General features: G+C 33.0%; 2 protein-coding genes across 2 annotated transcripts; both read left to right on the forward strand.

Annotated features, from left to right (window-relative positions):
- Positions 1-8160: 8160 nt before the first annotated feature.
- LOC120092906 (glycosyl hydrolase 5 family protein-like) lies at positions 8161-9955 on the forward strand. Its single transcript, XM_039051150.1, has 3 exons — positions 8161-8730; positions 8840-9437; positions 9537-9955. The coding sequence occupies exons 1-3, from the start codon at positions 8161-8163 to the stop codon at positions 9953-9955; spliced, it is 1587 nt and encodes a 528-aa protein (XP_038907078.1).
- A 1033-nt stretch (positions 9956-10988) lies between these two features.
- On the forward strand, positions 10989-13457 carry LOC120067002 (glycosyl hydrolase 5 family protein-like). Its single transcript, XM_039018349.1, has 3 exons — positions 10989-11567; positions 12281-12878; positions 13027-13457. Exons 1-3 carry the CDS (start codon positions 10989-10991, stop codon positions 13455-13457), a joined length of 1608 nt encoding a protein of 535 aa, XP_038874277.1.
- Positions 13458-14068: the final 611 nt, after the last annotated feature.

The following is a 14068-nucleotide window of genomic DNA, read 5'->3' on the forward strand; positions in this document are numbered from 1 at the left end:
GAGCCTTCTATATTCTCTTTTGGAAAGAGAATTGACAGGAGGTAAGGTTTCTGCTTCTTTTGGAAGAGGGAGGAGAGAATTTTGAGAGGAAGAAGAAAAATATTTTCTTCTCTATGTGTTCTCTGATAGTAGTTTTTCAGAAAGAATCCCTGATATTTAGAGATTAAGGGAAGAATGAAAAATCGTAAAAACTCAACAGCCCCACACTCCACACACGATTGATGGAGAGAAAATTAAGGAGAGGGAATTATGATTTTTTAAATTAAATTAAAGATAATATATATATATATATATATAAAACTTATTATATGTATATATAACTATATGTTATATCAAATATAACACATAACCTATAGTTTTTATATCGTATCAAATACAGTATAACCTATAGTTTTAATTTCTCTCAACAATGCATGGTATTTAATAAATCACATTTATACTAAATTCAATGAACCTTATCCATATAATTAGTATTTGAATCATATTCAAATATTTAATTCCTCTCAAAATAAACTTTATGTTATAATGTATCAAATACATTATATTAATTATATCACATATAATTAATTCCCTCAATTAATTTGAACAATTCAAATTAATCCCAAATTAATTCTTAATTATCCATGTTGAGCTACAGAGGAGACTTTATGGACTTGTAGATTGAAGCTCCAATGGTACTTGGATAATTAATTAAACTCTTTAATTAAATTACCTAACATCCATTAAATGTCGATCAATCCACTAAAGACATATAGTTGCACTATTCACACTACATATATAATTCTGCCTCCATTGGGTATAACTAGTCAACAATGCGATGACCCTTTACAAATTGCTTGTGTACAGCTGGGCCAAAATTACTCCATCTACAAATGCACTCAACAATTAAACACAAATGTAAAAACCCACCGAGATTGTAAAATGAAGTTCAAAACAGACTTATAATTTGGAATATCAGAACAACCTAGCTCTGATACCAATCGAAGGAAATTGAACACGAGGATTTTCATGAGTAGTGGAAAGATCATTCCAAATTACAATCATATATGAACTTTATAATTACAGTCATAAACAGAAACATACGGTATGCAATCATTACAAAAATTATAGCATGATACTACAAATAATCAATGCGAAATGCTATACACATTTGTAGACTCATCGCCAAGGACCTTGATCACGAACACTCGAACACAGCAACCTCGAATGCTCGTCCAACAAGGCTGCTACACTACACGAACACCGCCCACTCGAACTCAGTGATTGCCTCGGTCACGAATACCCCAACAACATGAACGACCTCCACAAAACCTCGACGGTGTCGAGTTGAGTAAGACACCACCAGGAAGGCTGCCTTGGTATTCTCAGTGTGAGAATCCAGAGGGTGGGCTCTGTGTGGACTTGGTTTGAGGCAGAAGATAGAGGAAACAAAAATTATGTAAATGATTGAGCAAGTGAGAGAAGGCTAAATCTATCGTATAGGTCGATGCCCAATCGTTCAGCAAAAACTAAGCGATCGTCTAGCAAAAGCTAAGTGATCGTTTAGCTCATCGCTTAGCTACGTGTCTGTTGCCTACAAACACTACACGATCGTTGTAAGCTCGCTCCAAGTCGTTGCTTAGTAAATCCTATTTACTTAACAACTTTCGTGAGATTATTTTTCGAGAGAGAAAAATCTCAAATTCACAAAATTTAACATTACTAAAATTAGGAAAACAATTTTCCTTTTATCTCACGGTTACCATGAAATCACCAATAACCTTCCACTCAATTTGTTATTAGAGAAAAAGATTTAATTATCCAATAATTAATATTATTATAAATATAAATGATAACCAACTTATCATTCTATATTTATAACCTATAGTTTTAATATTTCATCTCATGAAACATATAAGCCATAGCTCTTTTTCTATTCCATGGTACTTAATGTAAATCTCATTCATATTAATCCTCTATTAAATGTATCTCATACATCATACCGATCATATCATATATAATCGAATGATCTCTTTTCAATTAAACATTTCAAATCAACACCAAAAACTGATCCTCAACTGAATCCATTGAGCTACCAAGGGGAACTTATGGACCTGTAGCTTGAAGCTGCAACGGTACGTGAATAACTGACTAAACTCTTTAGTCACGGGATCCACCATCCGTTAACTGTCAGACACTCCACTAACAACCGACAGCTAAACTCTCCCTACCACAGATATATTATGTGTCCATCTTAACGAATCAACAGTGCGACAACCCTTCACAGATCACTCGTAAGTACAGCTCGGTTAATAACCGTTGCCCCTGTAGTTGCATTTAACTCCTTAAGTACCACTGATCCCTCTAATGAACATAAGTCATAGTCCTACTATGACTGAGTTCTCTCTTCCAAAGAGAAGCTGTGGCCACTATGTTCAAGCCTCGAAATCAGTCCTTAAGGGAGAAATTTCTCTATTTATCCCTGCTTCGGGAAATGAGTGAATTCCATCTTATGGATTGAGTTTCCAACTCCCAAATCAGACAAGTCCCCCAAAAAGGTAGGCATGTTGAGTTGGTAATCTGGCCATTCTCACCCATACTAATCAAATGGACCGCCCTCAAAGGCAGGAGTTCCCAAAACACTCAGGATTGAGGTCCTGTCACCTATGGTCGTTTAGGTGAGAAGTAAGTCTGTAGTATCAACAACGTTATATACAGAGTTTAGTCATCTCGTGGTCCGGTTTTATACAAACTCTTTGTATAAGACAACCCTGTTCGCACTTCTCCACATGAATGGTCAGGATCTACCATCTATAGTAGTTTACAACACTTACAAACCTCTACAAAGCGGGCCGTATTTGTAGTGTCACTAGGATCAGGTATCCAACCTTAATCCTTGTACTACAAACCTATTTAGGTTATCACAAGACATGATCCACTTGTATATCACATATACATGCTTAAGTTCACATAAGATAACCATAGATTTTTGTTTATTGGATATGAGTAAATACCAGAATGAAATAACAATTATTTTATTCATCAAACAATGTATATCATTATAAACAATGAGACTCCGGGAGAATTAGGACACCAATCCCAACACGTACTCATAGGTAGAAGTTCACAACTCACTTAAGATTCAGGTCATATCACTTATGGTCATCCCAGTGAAATGTAAGTCTCTACTATTAATGACATTATATAATGAGACTAATCATTTTGTGGTCTGATCTTATACAAACTATTAATATAGGATACCCCGGCTCATATGTCTCCACATAAATGATCAGGATCAGAACGTTTGTGGCACTTTACAACACTTGTAACATCTATAAAAGTGAGTCGTATCTGTAGTATCATCAAGATAAGGTATCTAGCCTTATCCATCTATGACAGACCGTTTAGGTTATCATTTAAACATGATCTACCAATATGTCTCTACATACATGTTTAAATTACATAAATAACCTAAGATTTTTGTTTATTTGATTGAATGTATGCTCATAAAATAACAATTATTTTATTAATAACAATTTGTTTATACAAAGTTTACAAATTATGAGAATACAAGAGAGATTTAGAACACCAATCCCAATGGCATTCCACCTGATGGCCTCGATGATTGGGTTTAGTCGTCTGAACATTTCCATGATCTGGTTCAGGTTTTGACCGAAGCCATCAACCTGGGCGGTTAGAGCTGTATACTCATGAGCTGGTTCATTTTCAAGTTGGTGAGTCTTATCCATGTGAGTTTTGGGAACACGTGTGGGTTGTCACCTTGGATGACGTTCACGGTTTGAATCATCCCTATTAGGTGGGGAGATTCTCTCTATTCACATTGTTGCTCATGGTTCAAATACAAAATGTGGTGGTAGGGCTAAAATTTTTTTCTATTTCTCTCCCCACAGACAAGCTGAACTATTGATACCAAAAATCACACAAACGATAAATTTGTATTCTTTTTTTAGGGAGAGTAACTCGATATCATGCAAAAAATAAGTAAAACTAACACTGGTGTGGTGTTAAGCCAAATTCACTCTGACACTCAAGTTAGAATTGGATCTCAATAAAATTCAACTAGTAGAAAATTAGTATAAGTTTGAAAGCATACCCTTCTTCGACTGCAACTCCAGGATTATATAGTTCGTCCATTTAATAACTGAAGTTAGCTTGACTTTTCGACTTCCAAGTCATTACCAATCTTCAATTTACCTATTTCCCATTTGAGCCATCATTATCTGAGCTGTCACACATTTTAGTCTTTAATGTGCTCGACTCTTGGGTAGAACTCTGACTCTTGATTCACCAATTATTCTTTGCAATCTAATTATATCTCTTTAATACAACAATTGTTCAATTAATAATTGAGCTATATAAAATGGAAAAGGGTATCTTATTAGCCTTTAGATCAATTATCTTAAAACGAATTTTTTAATGCAAACTCATGGCTCATGCATGGTTCATGTATATGTAAGCCATATAAAAAATTCCCTCATAACACATAACATAGCCTTCATGTGGCCAAGCCATACATAGCTCCACTAATAAATGCCCGAAACATATATTCATATACACATGCATGGACAAAAGGCCAAGGGTGAATCTTGGCTATGCCGACCCCCTTTTTTTTTCAATGGTTGACCTCGCTTTGAGGTCAGTCAGGCTTCACAACCTGACTGTCAACCCTCATAGGTTGGCTTCTCCATAAACTGCCGACCTTTCTCCCACTTTATCTATTCTTTTTTATTTTTTTTATTTTTCTTTATATATATATACACACACATACAATTTTGCATGGCTAAAATGCATATTTCACAATATTGCTCCTAAATGGCCAAAAGCCACCCAAAAGTCTATTAGCTTGGCCTCCTAGCTCGAGCTACTTTCTAAGCTTGACTTGCTTTTCTTAGCCCAGTCTTCTAGCTCGACTTGCTCTCTTAGATTCATATTAAAAATTATAGGTTATAGAAGAAATATATATTTCAATAATATTCAAATATTTAATTAAATATTATATATTTAATTTTGTAAATTAATTAGTTATTCAATTAATTAATTTAAGTTAGTTATTAATTATTGAAATTAAAATAAATTTGTTTAATTAAATTAGTGTGTGAAGTGGGTAGTTTTTCTTTAAAACCTACTTCACAATGAAACATGGGAAGTTATTCTCTTTTTTTTTTTTGAGAAAGAAAAAATGAAGAGAAAAACTCATTCTTCCCCATTGATATTGCTCTCAAGTTTTTGTTTTTAGAGAAAGAGTTCTCTATAAAAAAAAAGTTTCCTCTGCAACAAGATTTCCTCTTTCTTTTAAAACTCGATTCCCACTAACTGGTCCTTCTCAAGAGAATAGCGGATAAAACTCTTTTGGTGGTGAGTCCATTGGTGTCATGGTAGTTTGTTCGTTGAGGAAAAGAAAATATTAGCAAAGGGATTACTGGAAGTTGAAGATGGTCTTCAAAGGTAAATTTCTTCTTCCCTATAAATTTTTTTTCATGCTTAACTTAATACATATGCTACTTCTTTTCTGTATTGTAATTTTAAAATAAAATAGAAGTAAAACAATCACTCGCTTCGGTTATAGAATTCGATCCTTTCATATACACAAATGTCATTGTCTATCCGTGTAAAACATTGATAGATATCTATTCATGTCTATCACTAATAAATAGTGACATTTTGCTTCATTTGAAAATATTTCTTTATGTCATTTAGAACAATTATCTTTTTCATTTATTTTTTAAATTATTAAATATTAATTTGAATTTAGGATTTGAATATACCAAAGAGGTTCTTAACCGACTTTTTAAAAAAAAAAAAAAAAAATCCCACAAATCTCATCCGATACCTAGATGAAAAGTATGGTGGAAGTTAAAAAAAATTTCAAGAGGCCAAGTGTTTTACTCATATCAAAGTTTCACCATTTGTTCACACTTAGGACCGTTAAAAGCCAAACCAACAACTGGGATGGTGTTGGTGGATGTCGACGACAATGATAGACCGACAACTGATATTTGGCAGGAGATGAATCAAACACCGATAAAACCCAAAATAACTTTTTAACTAAATTTCATCAGTCAATCTTGCTCGACATAGACCGAATAGTTTAATAAATTTTCAAGAAGCATGCTTGTTTTGAAATACAAAAAATTGATAATATCATTTCTAACCATTTCAGTGTTATTTTTTTACTATTTCCCTTCTTGTTGTCTACCCACAATTGTTTTTAATATACTGAAATATAAAATAAGTTCAGGCATACAAATCAAGACTTCAACAGTTTTTTATACTTTCTTTACCATTTGTTATGTAACTACTTGTATCAACTCAAAGTATAAATTTGCATCTTTTACATTTAGTAGGGTAATTTTTTCAAAAACTTATAAGAAAAGCTACAAGATTTGTAAAGAAAGTGACTTAGCTCTTGAATAATAAAAGTTCTTCTCCTTCCCGTGGATGTAGGCACTCTATTACCGAACCATGTACATCTCCGTGTAGCTCTTCTTCTCTTCTTTCTCTTTATCACATTGCATGTTTCTTCTTCTTCTTCATTCACACAGTAAACTCACGCAAACAATCAGAAAGAAGAGAGGGTTAGAGAGCATTTCTGTAAAAAACGAGAGAGAGGAAGAAAACAAAATTTGTTTGTTAATTTCTTTTCCCATCAGAAAGTGGTGTCTCTTCCATCAGACAGTGAAAGTGGTATTCACCACATGTTACACATCAGCTGGAAGGTCGTGAAGCAACCAGAGCCAAACAATCTACCTACCAAAGTTTTTGGGGCAAATTAAAAGGCTTTTGATCATGGATCTATTCGGCTGAACTCATTTCATCATTTGGGCCTTTTCTTATTCAAGAAATTAAGTGTGCAGACTCAACATATACCAATAATCTTTTTTCACTTACAATTTTTTTTTTCATTCTAAAATAAAACTTGAAAAGGTAAATACCATTTTTTAATAATTGTTATATACTTGAATAGCTAAACTATAATTTGATTAGATATTAAAAATTATTTTAGCACAAAAATAGATTACAATTCTTGAATAAAGCAAGAAAAAAATTATTAACTTGATTAAACAATTATATAATTCAAGATAAAAATTATACAACAATGTGTCAAATGAGCCCAACATATTTAGTTTTTATTTTTTTACAAATTAATAACTTTAATTGTTATTTGGGATTTGAAGAAATTCAAACCAAATGGTAGATCGATTATGCCAACATAACATTTTTTGTTTAGGAATTGAACTTACAATATAACTCCAATACAAAGTAATACATAGATATTATTAGATGTATTACATAATTAGATTCGTCATCAGATACTACTTAGACAATTATTAAAATTGATATTTTGATTTTTGTTTGACTAAGTTGTAATCATGAGTACAGTTTTTCAATTTACATTATTTTTAATAGCCAAGGATTTTTTTTTTCTTGTGATCAAGCTGTTTTTATATTCAAGCTTGCAAGTAACATTGAATTTCATCCATAATGATTTTTTTCAATTTTTAAAAAAATAAAAGTCCAATTTTTCTTAAATAAAAAGATTCTGTAGTTGTAATCTATATTTTCATGATTTTTTTCTCTCATGAAGTATCTCACCACCTTTTGAATTTTCTATATCTTAAATAATCAGTAAAAAACAATGTTGAGAGGATCTTGAATATTATATTTATTTGTAAGTGTCTATTAACTCACATCTGTCTTTAGGAAAAGGAAAAAAAATCACATATGTTCTATAGATACGTTCTAATATATATATATATATATACCCTAGCAACATTTGTCAAATCGCTCCAAAAAAAAAAACTGATGCTATAGATATGTTTTTTTTTTTTTTTTTTTTTTTTTTTAAAAAAAATAGATTTTCAAAAATTTAAAATATTTTGACAATCTTACGTGAAAATAAAGATATAAAAATTTAAACCCATACTTTATTTCCCTTTCACAATTTCGGTCAAAGTATATAACAGAAACCAAATAGAAAGCATCAAAACAAAATCTAAAAATCAGCCAAAGTTTTATAATAAATTCCCTTAAATATTAGAAAAATGGAAGAAAATCTAAACAGATAAACCGTATAAAATTTCCTTTCAAACCGAAATCCTTCTCTTCGTAAACCCTATAAATTGTAACAGCCTTCATTCCCATTCATCTCATTTTTCGAAAATGGCTAAAGCTTTCTCTTTAATTTCTTTAGTTTTCTTCTCTTTGTTGCCTCTTTCTCAATCTTTAACTCTCTCCACAAGAGGAAGATGGATTGTGGACTCTCAAACTGGCCAACGTGTGAAGCTGAGTTGTGTCAATTTGGTGTCTCATGGACAGTCCATGTTGACACAAGGCCTTGACAAACGACCATTGAATGACTTGGCCAATGATATCATCAGCCGCGATTTTAACTGTGTGCGGTTGACATGGTCGATACACATGTTTACTCGTTATTCCCAAATGACCATTGTTGATGTCTTAGATAATCTTGACATCAAAAATGTCAAAAGCGGAGTCCAGACACACAACCTTGAGATGTTGAACATGACCGTTGCTCATGCATTCAAAACTGTCATTGATGGCTTGGGCAATGCCGGCCTCATGATTGTTTTGGACAACCACATTAGCCAGCCGAGATGGTGCTGTTCTCTTGACGATGGCAATGGCTTCTTTGGAGACCGCCATTTTCACACTGTCGAATGGCTTCGAGGCTTGACTTATGTTGCTAGACATTATAGTTGGCATCCTCAAGTGATTTCTTTTTTTTAATTACTATTCTTTTTAGGTCAACTTATGTCATAGAAATTTAATACCATGTGTTTACATTATATTCTAACTTCTTTCATTTTTATGTGTATAGGTGATAGGAATGAGCCTAAGAAATGAACTCCGAGGGCCATTTACAAACATGGATAAGTGGTACAAATACGTAAGGAAAGGAAGCCACTTGATCCATAGAGAAAACCCTAATCTCCTAGTAATGATTTCGGGTATAAACTACGATAACGATCTAAGCTTCCTAAAGAAAAAGCCACTAGGGTACAACTTAAACAACAAAGTAGTGTTGGAAGCACATCTATACTCCTTCAGTGAGGAACCCGAAAGCAAGTTTTTGGAGAAGCCATTAAACGTAGCGTGCGACCATGTGATGGAGAGATTCGAGAGAGAAGCTGGATTTGTGGTGGACATGGAGAATCCATATCCATTGTGGCTTAGTGAATTTGGGTACAATCAAGGAGGTGCCAACGAGGCTCAGAATAGGTTCATGAGTTGCTTTTTGGCTCGTATCATTGGTAAGGATCTTGATTGGGCTTTATGGGCTTTCCAAGGAACCTATATGTATAGGCAAGGCCAAGAAAATGCTGAGGAAACTTTTGGTGTCATGGATAGCTCTTGGACTAAAGATCGAAACCCTCAACTCAAACAGATGCTTCAACTTGCCAAACGAATCAACCTAGGTTTGTTCCGGAAGGTCCTGGGTTTGGTTTCCTAACCCTAGTTATTTATTTTTATTTTGGTATATTTTGGATTACACCCATCATTTTCTTATTTTGCAGATCCAAATTCGAATGAACCAATGTTGTACATAATGTTACATCCAGTATCAGGGCAATGTGTCAGATCAGATAACGAAGGAGGGATTGTACTTGGTGATTGCTTGACGCCGACACGATGGAGTCACAGTGGAGATGGAAGTCTCCTTCAGTTGTCTGAAGGATTGTGTTTGAAGTCGGTCGGAGATGGGAAACCGCCAGTAGTCTCTGCTGATTGCTCCGGTGACGGAAGCATATGGACGGTGGCTTCAAAGGCTAAGCTTCAATTGGCCACCAAAAGTGGTGGAGAAAACTTTTGTTTAGAGAAGAAATCTGATAGTAAAATTGTTGTGAAGAAATGCATTTGCCTTAAAGATGAGTTGAATTGCTTTGACGATCCTCAGAGCCAATGGTTCAAACTTGTTCCAACAAATGTTGCTTAGTTTATTAATTAGATTTAACTAGAAATTTAGATTTTTTTTAAGGAATAAAGGAAGGTAAGTAGGAGTTTAGTTATCGTTCTAGAGATTTAGTTTTGTTATTTAATAATTTTTTTTAGGGATTTTGGCATGAAAAAGCATGAAATTTTGTAACTGCCAAGATTATTATGTTAATAATAATATTTCTAGTTTTAGTTATTATGTCCCATCTTTATAGATCCCAAAAATTTCTACATCTATATGAAAATCAACTGACGAAAAATAAAAAGAGTATATTATAGACTGTGTAAATAAAGTAAAAACCTTTTGAAGTACACAACAAAGTAATTTTTTGATATATCCGACTATAATTATTTATTAGGGGGTTTGAAAATATACAATTTTCAACATTTCCTTTATTATTATTATTATAAAAGAAAAACCCTTTTGTTATTTTTGTAATCCAAAATCACTATCTTACCGTAGATAATATTCTGTTCATTATTTCGATACTAAATTAGGAATATTTATTTGGGCATATTTACTTAAAAAAGGAAAAAGAAAATAGTTTTTAAAAAAATTTTGTTTTTACTTTTAAAATTTGACTATAATTTCAAATGGTTCTTAGGAAAAAAAATGAAACTCATCGTAAAGAAGTTGGGAAGAGATAAACCTAATTAAAAAAATCAAATAAAAAAGCAAAATATTGAAAGACTAAAAGAGGAAGCAGAAAAACAAACACTTGGGCTTTCGATTGACCAATTCTATAGAAGGGGAAAAGGGAAAAGAAAGACTTGGCGATCCATTTATTAATGGTCCTACAAGGAACATAGAAAAATCACATACCATACAAACTCATACTAAAAAAACACAGGTAAACTTACTTCATCCTTTAATTTAGAATTTAAACCAAATTTCAGTTACAAAACTTCATAATTTCTTTGTTACAAGTTCTTATCCCAGCTAGCTATTTTGATTTTTATATAGTATGATGCCTTCTATAAATATTGAAAGAAGTCTCTTTTGTAGCATCATTCAATTTCCAAAAGAGGCCAAAATGACAAAACATCAATGGAAAAATATTGCTTTAGTTTGTATTTTTGTGTTGCTAACTTTTAAGGCATATTCTTTGCCTCTTTCAACCAACGGAAGATGGATTGTTGATGCTGCAACTGGCCAACGCATGAAGTTGATGTGCGTAAATTGGCCAGGACACATGCAAGTCATGTTGGCGGAGGGTCTTCATCTCAGGCCACTTGATGATATCGCAGTCTTGGTGGCAAAACTACGGTTTAATTGTGTGCGTTTGACATACTCGATCCACATGTTCACACGCTATGCCAATTTAACTGTTCAACAGTCCTTTGAAAATTTTGATTTGAAAGAAGCCATGGCAGGCATAGCCCGAAACAATCCTTCTATATTGAACATGACACTCATTGAGGCTTACAAAGCTGTGGTTGATTCACTTGCTGTACATGGAGTCATGGTAGTTTCTGATAATCATATAAGTCAGCCACGATGGTGCTGTAATAATGATGACGGCAATGGCTTCTTTGGAGATCGCTATTTCGATCCTCAAGAATGGCTACAAGGAATCAGTTTAGCAGCTCAAAGTCTAAAAAGTAAATTTCAAGTATGTTTTATTTATTTATTTATATATTTTTTTAGTTGTTTTATTGTTAAATTAACAAAAATCTATTAAGTTTATTTTCTAAAAAACATTTGTTTTCTTCCATGAGTTTCAAACCCTACATTAATGCATTACAAATAAAATCCATTTATTTTGTTCATTACAGTACAAACACCAACGTAAATCAAATTAAGCTGCACCTTAGTTGTAATAAAATTGTAATGTTTTGAATTTAAATATCAATTTACTGATTAAAAAAATATTATATTACCAATTTTTGGAGAAGCCAATGAAGCGTGAAAGGTGTTAAAAACAAACCCTTGAAACTATATGAATATAAACAGAAGCCAACCCTATATTTCACATAGACATTTAATTATAAAATTTAGATTAAAATATTGGTCACGATACTCTTCTCCTCATTTGATTTTAATTTCTATACTTCTAAATATGTAAATATAGTCCTTATATATACACTTACAAAATTTATAGAGGGAAGAGACTATTTATCTAAAAAATGTTAATCATATATTAAAAGTCGTAATTAGAATTTATTCAAAGTATAAAAACTGAATTTGAACAATGTAGTATTAGAGATCAAAATAAACTCAAAACTTCAAAATATAATGACCAAATAATTAGAAATTCAGCTAATAATTTATCATTGTTTATATGATATTTTAACCATTTGCTTGATAATTATATGTATGCCAAAGGTGGTGGCGATGAGTCTAAGAAATGAACCACGAGGACCAAACCAAAACGTGGAGATGTGGTTTCAATATATGAGCCAAGGAGCTAAGCTTATTCACCAAAATAACCCAGATGCTTTAGTAGTGATTTCTGGACTAAGCTACGACACCGATCTAAGCTTCTTGAAGAATAGGTCATTGGGCTTCAACTTGAACAACAAACTTGTATTTGAAGCTCACTTGTACTCTTTTACAAACAACATGAGTGATTCATGGACATCGAAACCGCTAAACACATTTTGTGCTAATGTCAACCAAGGATTTGAAGATCGAGCTGGGTTTCTTGTGAGAGGACAAAACCCAACGCCACTATTCGTAAGTGAATTTGGGATCGACCAAACAGGCAAAAATGACGGCCAAAATCGTTATTTGAGTTGCTTTTTTACTTATCTTGTTGAGAATGATTTTGATTGGGGCCTATGGGCATTACAAGGTAGTTACTACTATAGGGAAGGTGTAAAAAATGCTGAGGAATCCTTTGGTGTCTCAGATTTCAATTTTAGACATGCCAAAAACCCTAAATTCCTTCAGAGGTTTCAGCTTATGCAAACCAAACTTCAAGGTATAACTTTTAAATTATTATGCTTATTTTCTACGCTTATTTTATTGAATTATTTTTCGTTCATGTTTTAAGAAGAAGATTAGTTTCTACCCATTTTTTAGAGTTTACTTTTTCAATAAAAATCAAATTGGTTGTTCTTTTAATATAGATCCAAGTTCAAATCTCACAGCATCATTCATAATGTACCATTCTCTTAGTGGTGAATGTGTGCGGATGGACAAAAAGTACCAATTAAGAGTCAGTAGTTGTAAGACCTCTAATCGTTGGAACCATAAAGAAGATGGTGCTCCAATTAAGTTGGTAGACTCTTTGTTGTGTTTGAAAGCCCTTGGAGAAGGGCTCCCTCCAATTCTCTCTAAAGACTGCTCGAGCCAACAAAGTGTTTGGAAATATGCTTCAAATGCCAAGCTTCAACTAGCCACCGTTGATAAACAAGGACAAGCCTTGTGCTTGCAAAGCGTTTCTCATTCCCATCAAATTGTGACTAACAAGTGCATGTGTCTGGATGATTCTCAATGCCAAGGAGATCCACAAAGCCAATGGTTTACCCTTGTCTTTTCAAATGTAAATTTAAATTAGTTTAGCTCTAAAAGTGAATAATATATCTATATGTTGTACCTTATCTATTTCAATTCAAGCAATTTTATTATTCAAATATTTTTTTTAATGAAGGCCAATTAAATTGTTTCCTTTAAATTGTGATTAAGAAGTGCATATGATAGACATTCTCAATGCAAATCCACAAGCCAATGGTTTAAAGTTTCCACATCAAATGTATTTTCAATAAAGCGATAACAATTAATTAGTAAAAGGAGCAGAATGGGATAAGGAATAAGGTATCATAGTTCATTTTATGTAGGGTACATGGAGGGTTATTCAATCTTCTCTAGGCCCAATTACTTCGGATCAATATTGAGAAGATGAAGAAATGACTACAAAGACTCTGTCAAATCCTCGATACTAGATACTCATTGCTCGATAGGTTTCTACTCGATACTCGATGCGAATTACCTTTTATTCTTGATGAGTTTCTATTCAATCCTCGATAAAACTCGATTAATGCTGACGATACTCGATCTTACTCGATGAGTTTTGATCTTTACTCGGTGCGACTCGAAGGCAGAAAAAGACTAACTCGAAGCTATTTGATAGACGAAAACAATGCACGATTCAACTCGATACTCTAGAAT

This window comes from Benincasa hispida, chromosome 12 (genome assembly GCF_009727055.1).
Source record: "Benincasa hispida cultivar B227 chromosome 12, ASM972705v1, whole genome shotgun sequence".
Taxonomy (NCBI): Eukaryota; Viridiplantae; Streptophyta; class Magnoliopsida; order Cucurbitales; family Cucurbitaceae; genus Benincasa; species Benincasa hispida.

Coding starts and splice junctions, on each gene's coding strand:
- LOC120067002 (XM_039018349.1), top strand. CDS start 10,989: ATGACAAAACATCAATGGAAAAATATTGCTTTAGTTTGTATTTTTGTG. Junction 11,568..12,280: donor GTCTAAAAAGTAAATTTCAA/GTATGTTTTATT, acceptor TGTATGCCAAAG/GTGGTGGCGATGAGTCTAAG. Junction 12,879..13,026: donor TATGCAAACCAAACTTCAAG/GTATAACTTTTA, acceptor CTTTTAATATAG/ATCCAAGTTCAAATCTCACA.
- LOC120092906 (XM_039051150.1), top strand. CDS start 8,161: ATGGCTAAAGCTTTCTCTTTAATTTCTTTAGTTTTCTTCTCTTTGTTG. Junction 8,731..8,839: donor ATTATAGTTGGCATCCTCAA/GTGATTTCTTTT, acceptor TTATGTGTATAG/GTGATAGGAATGAGCCTAAG. Junction 9,438..9,536: donor TGCCAAACGAATCAACCTAG/GTTTGTTCCGGA, acceptor CTTATTTTGCAG/ATCCAAATTCGAATGAACCA.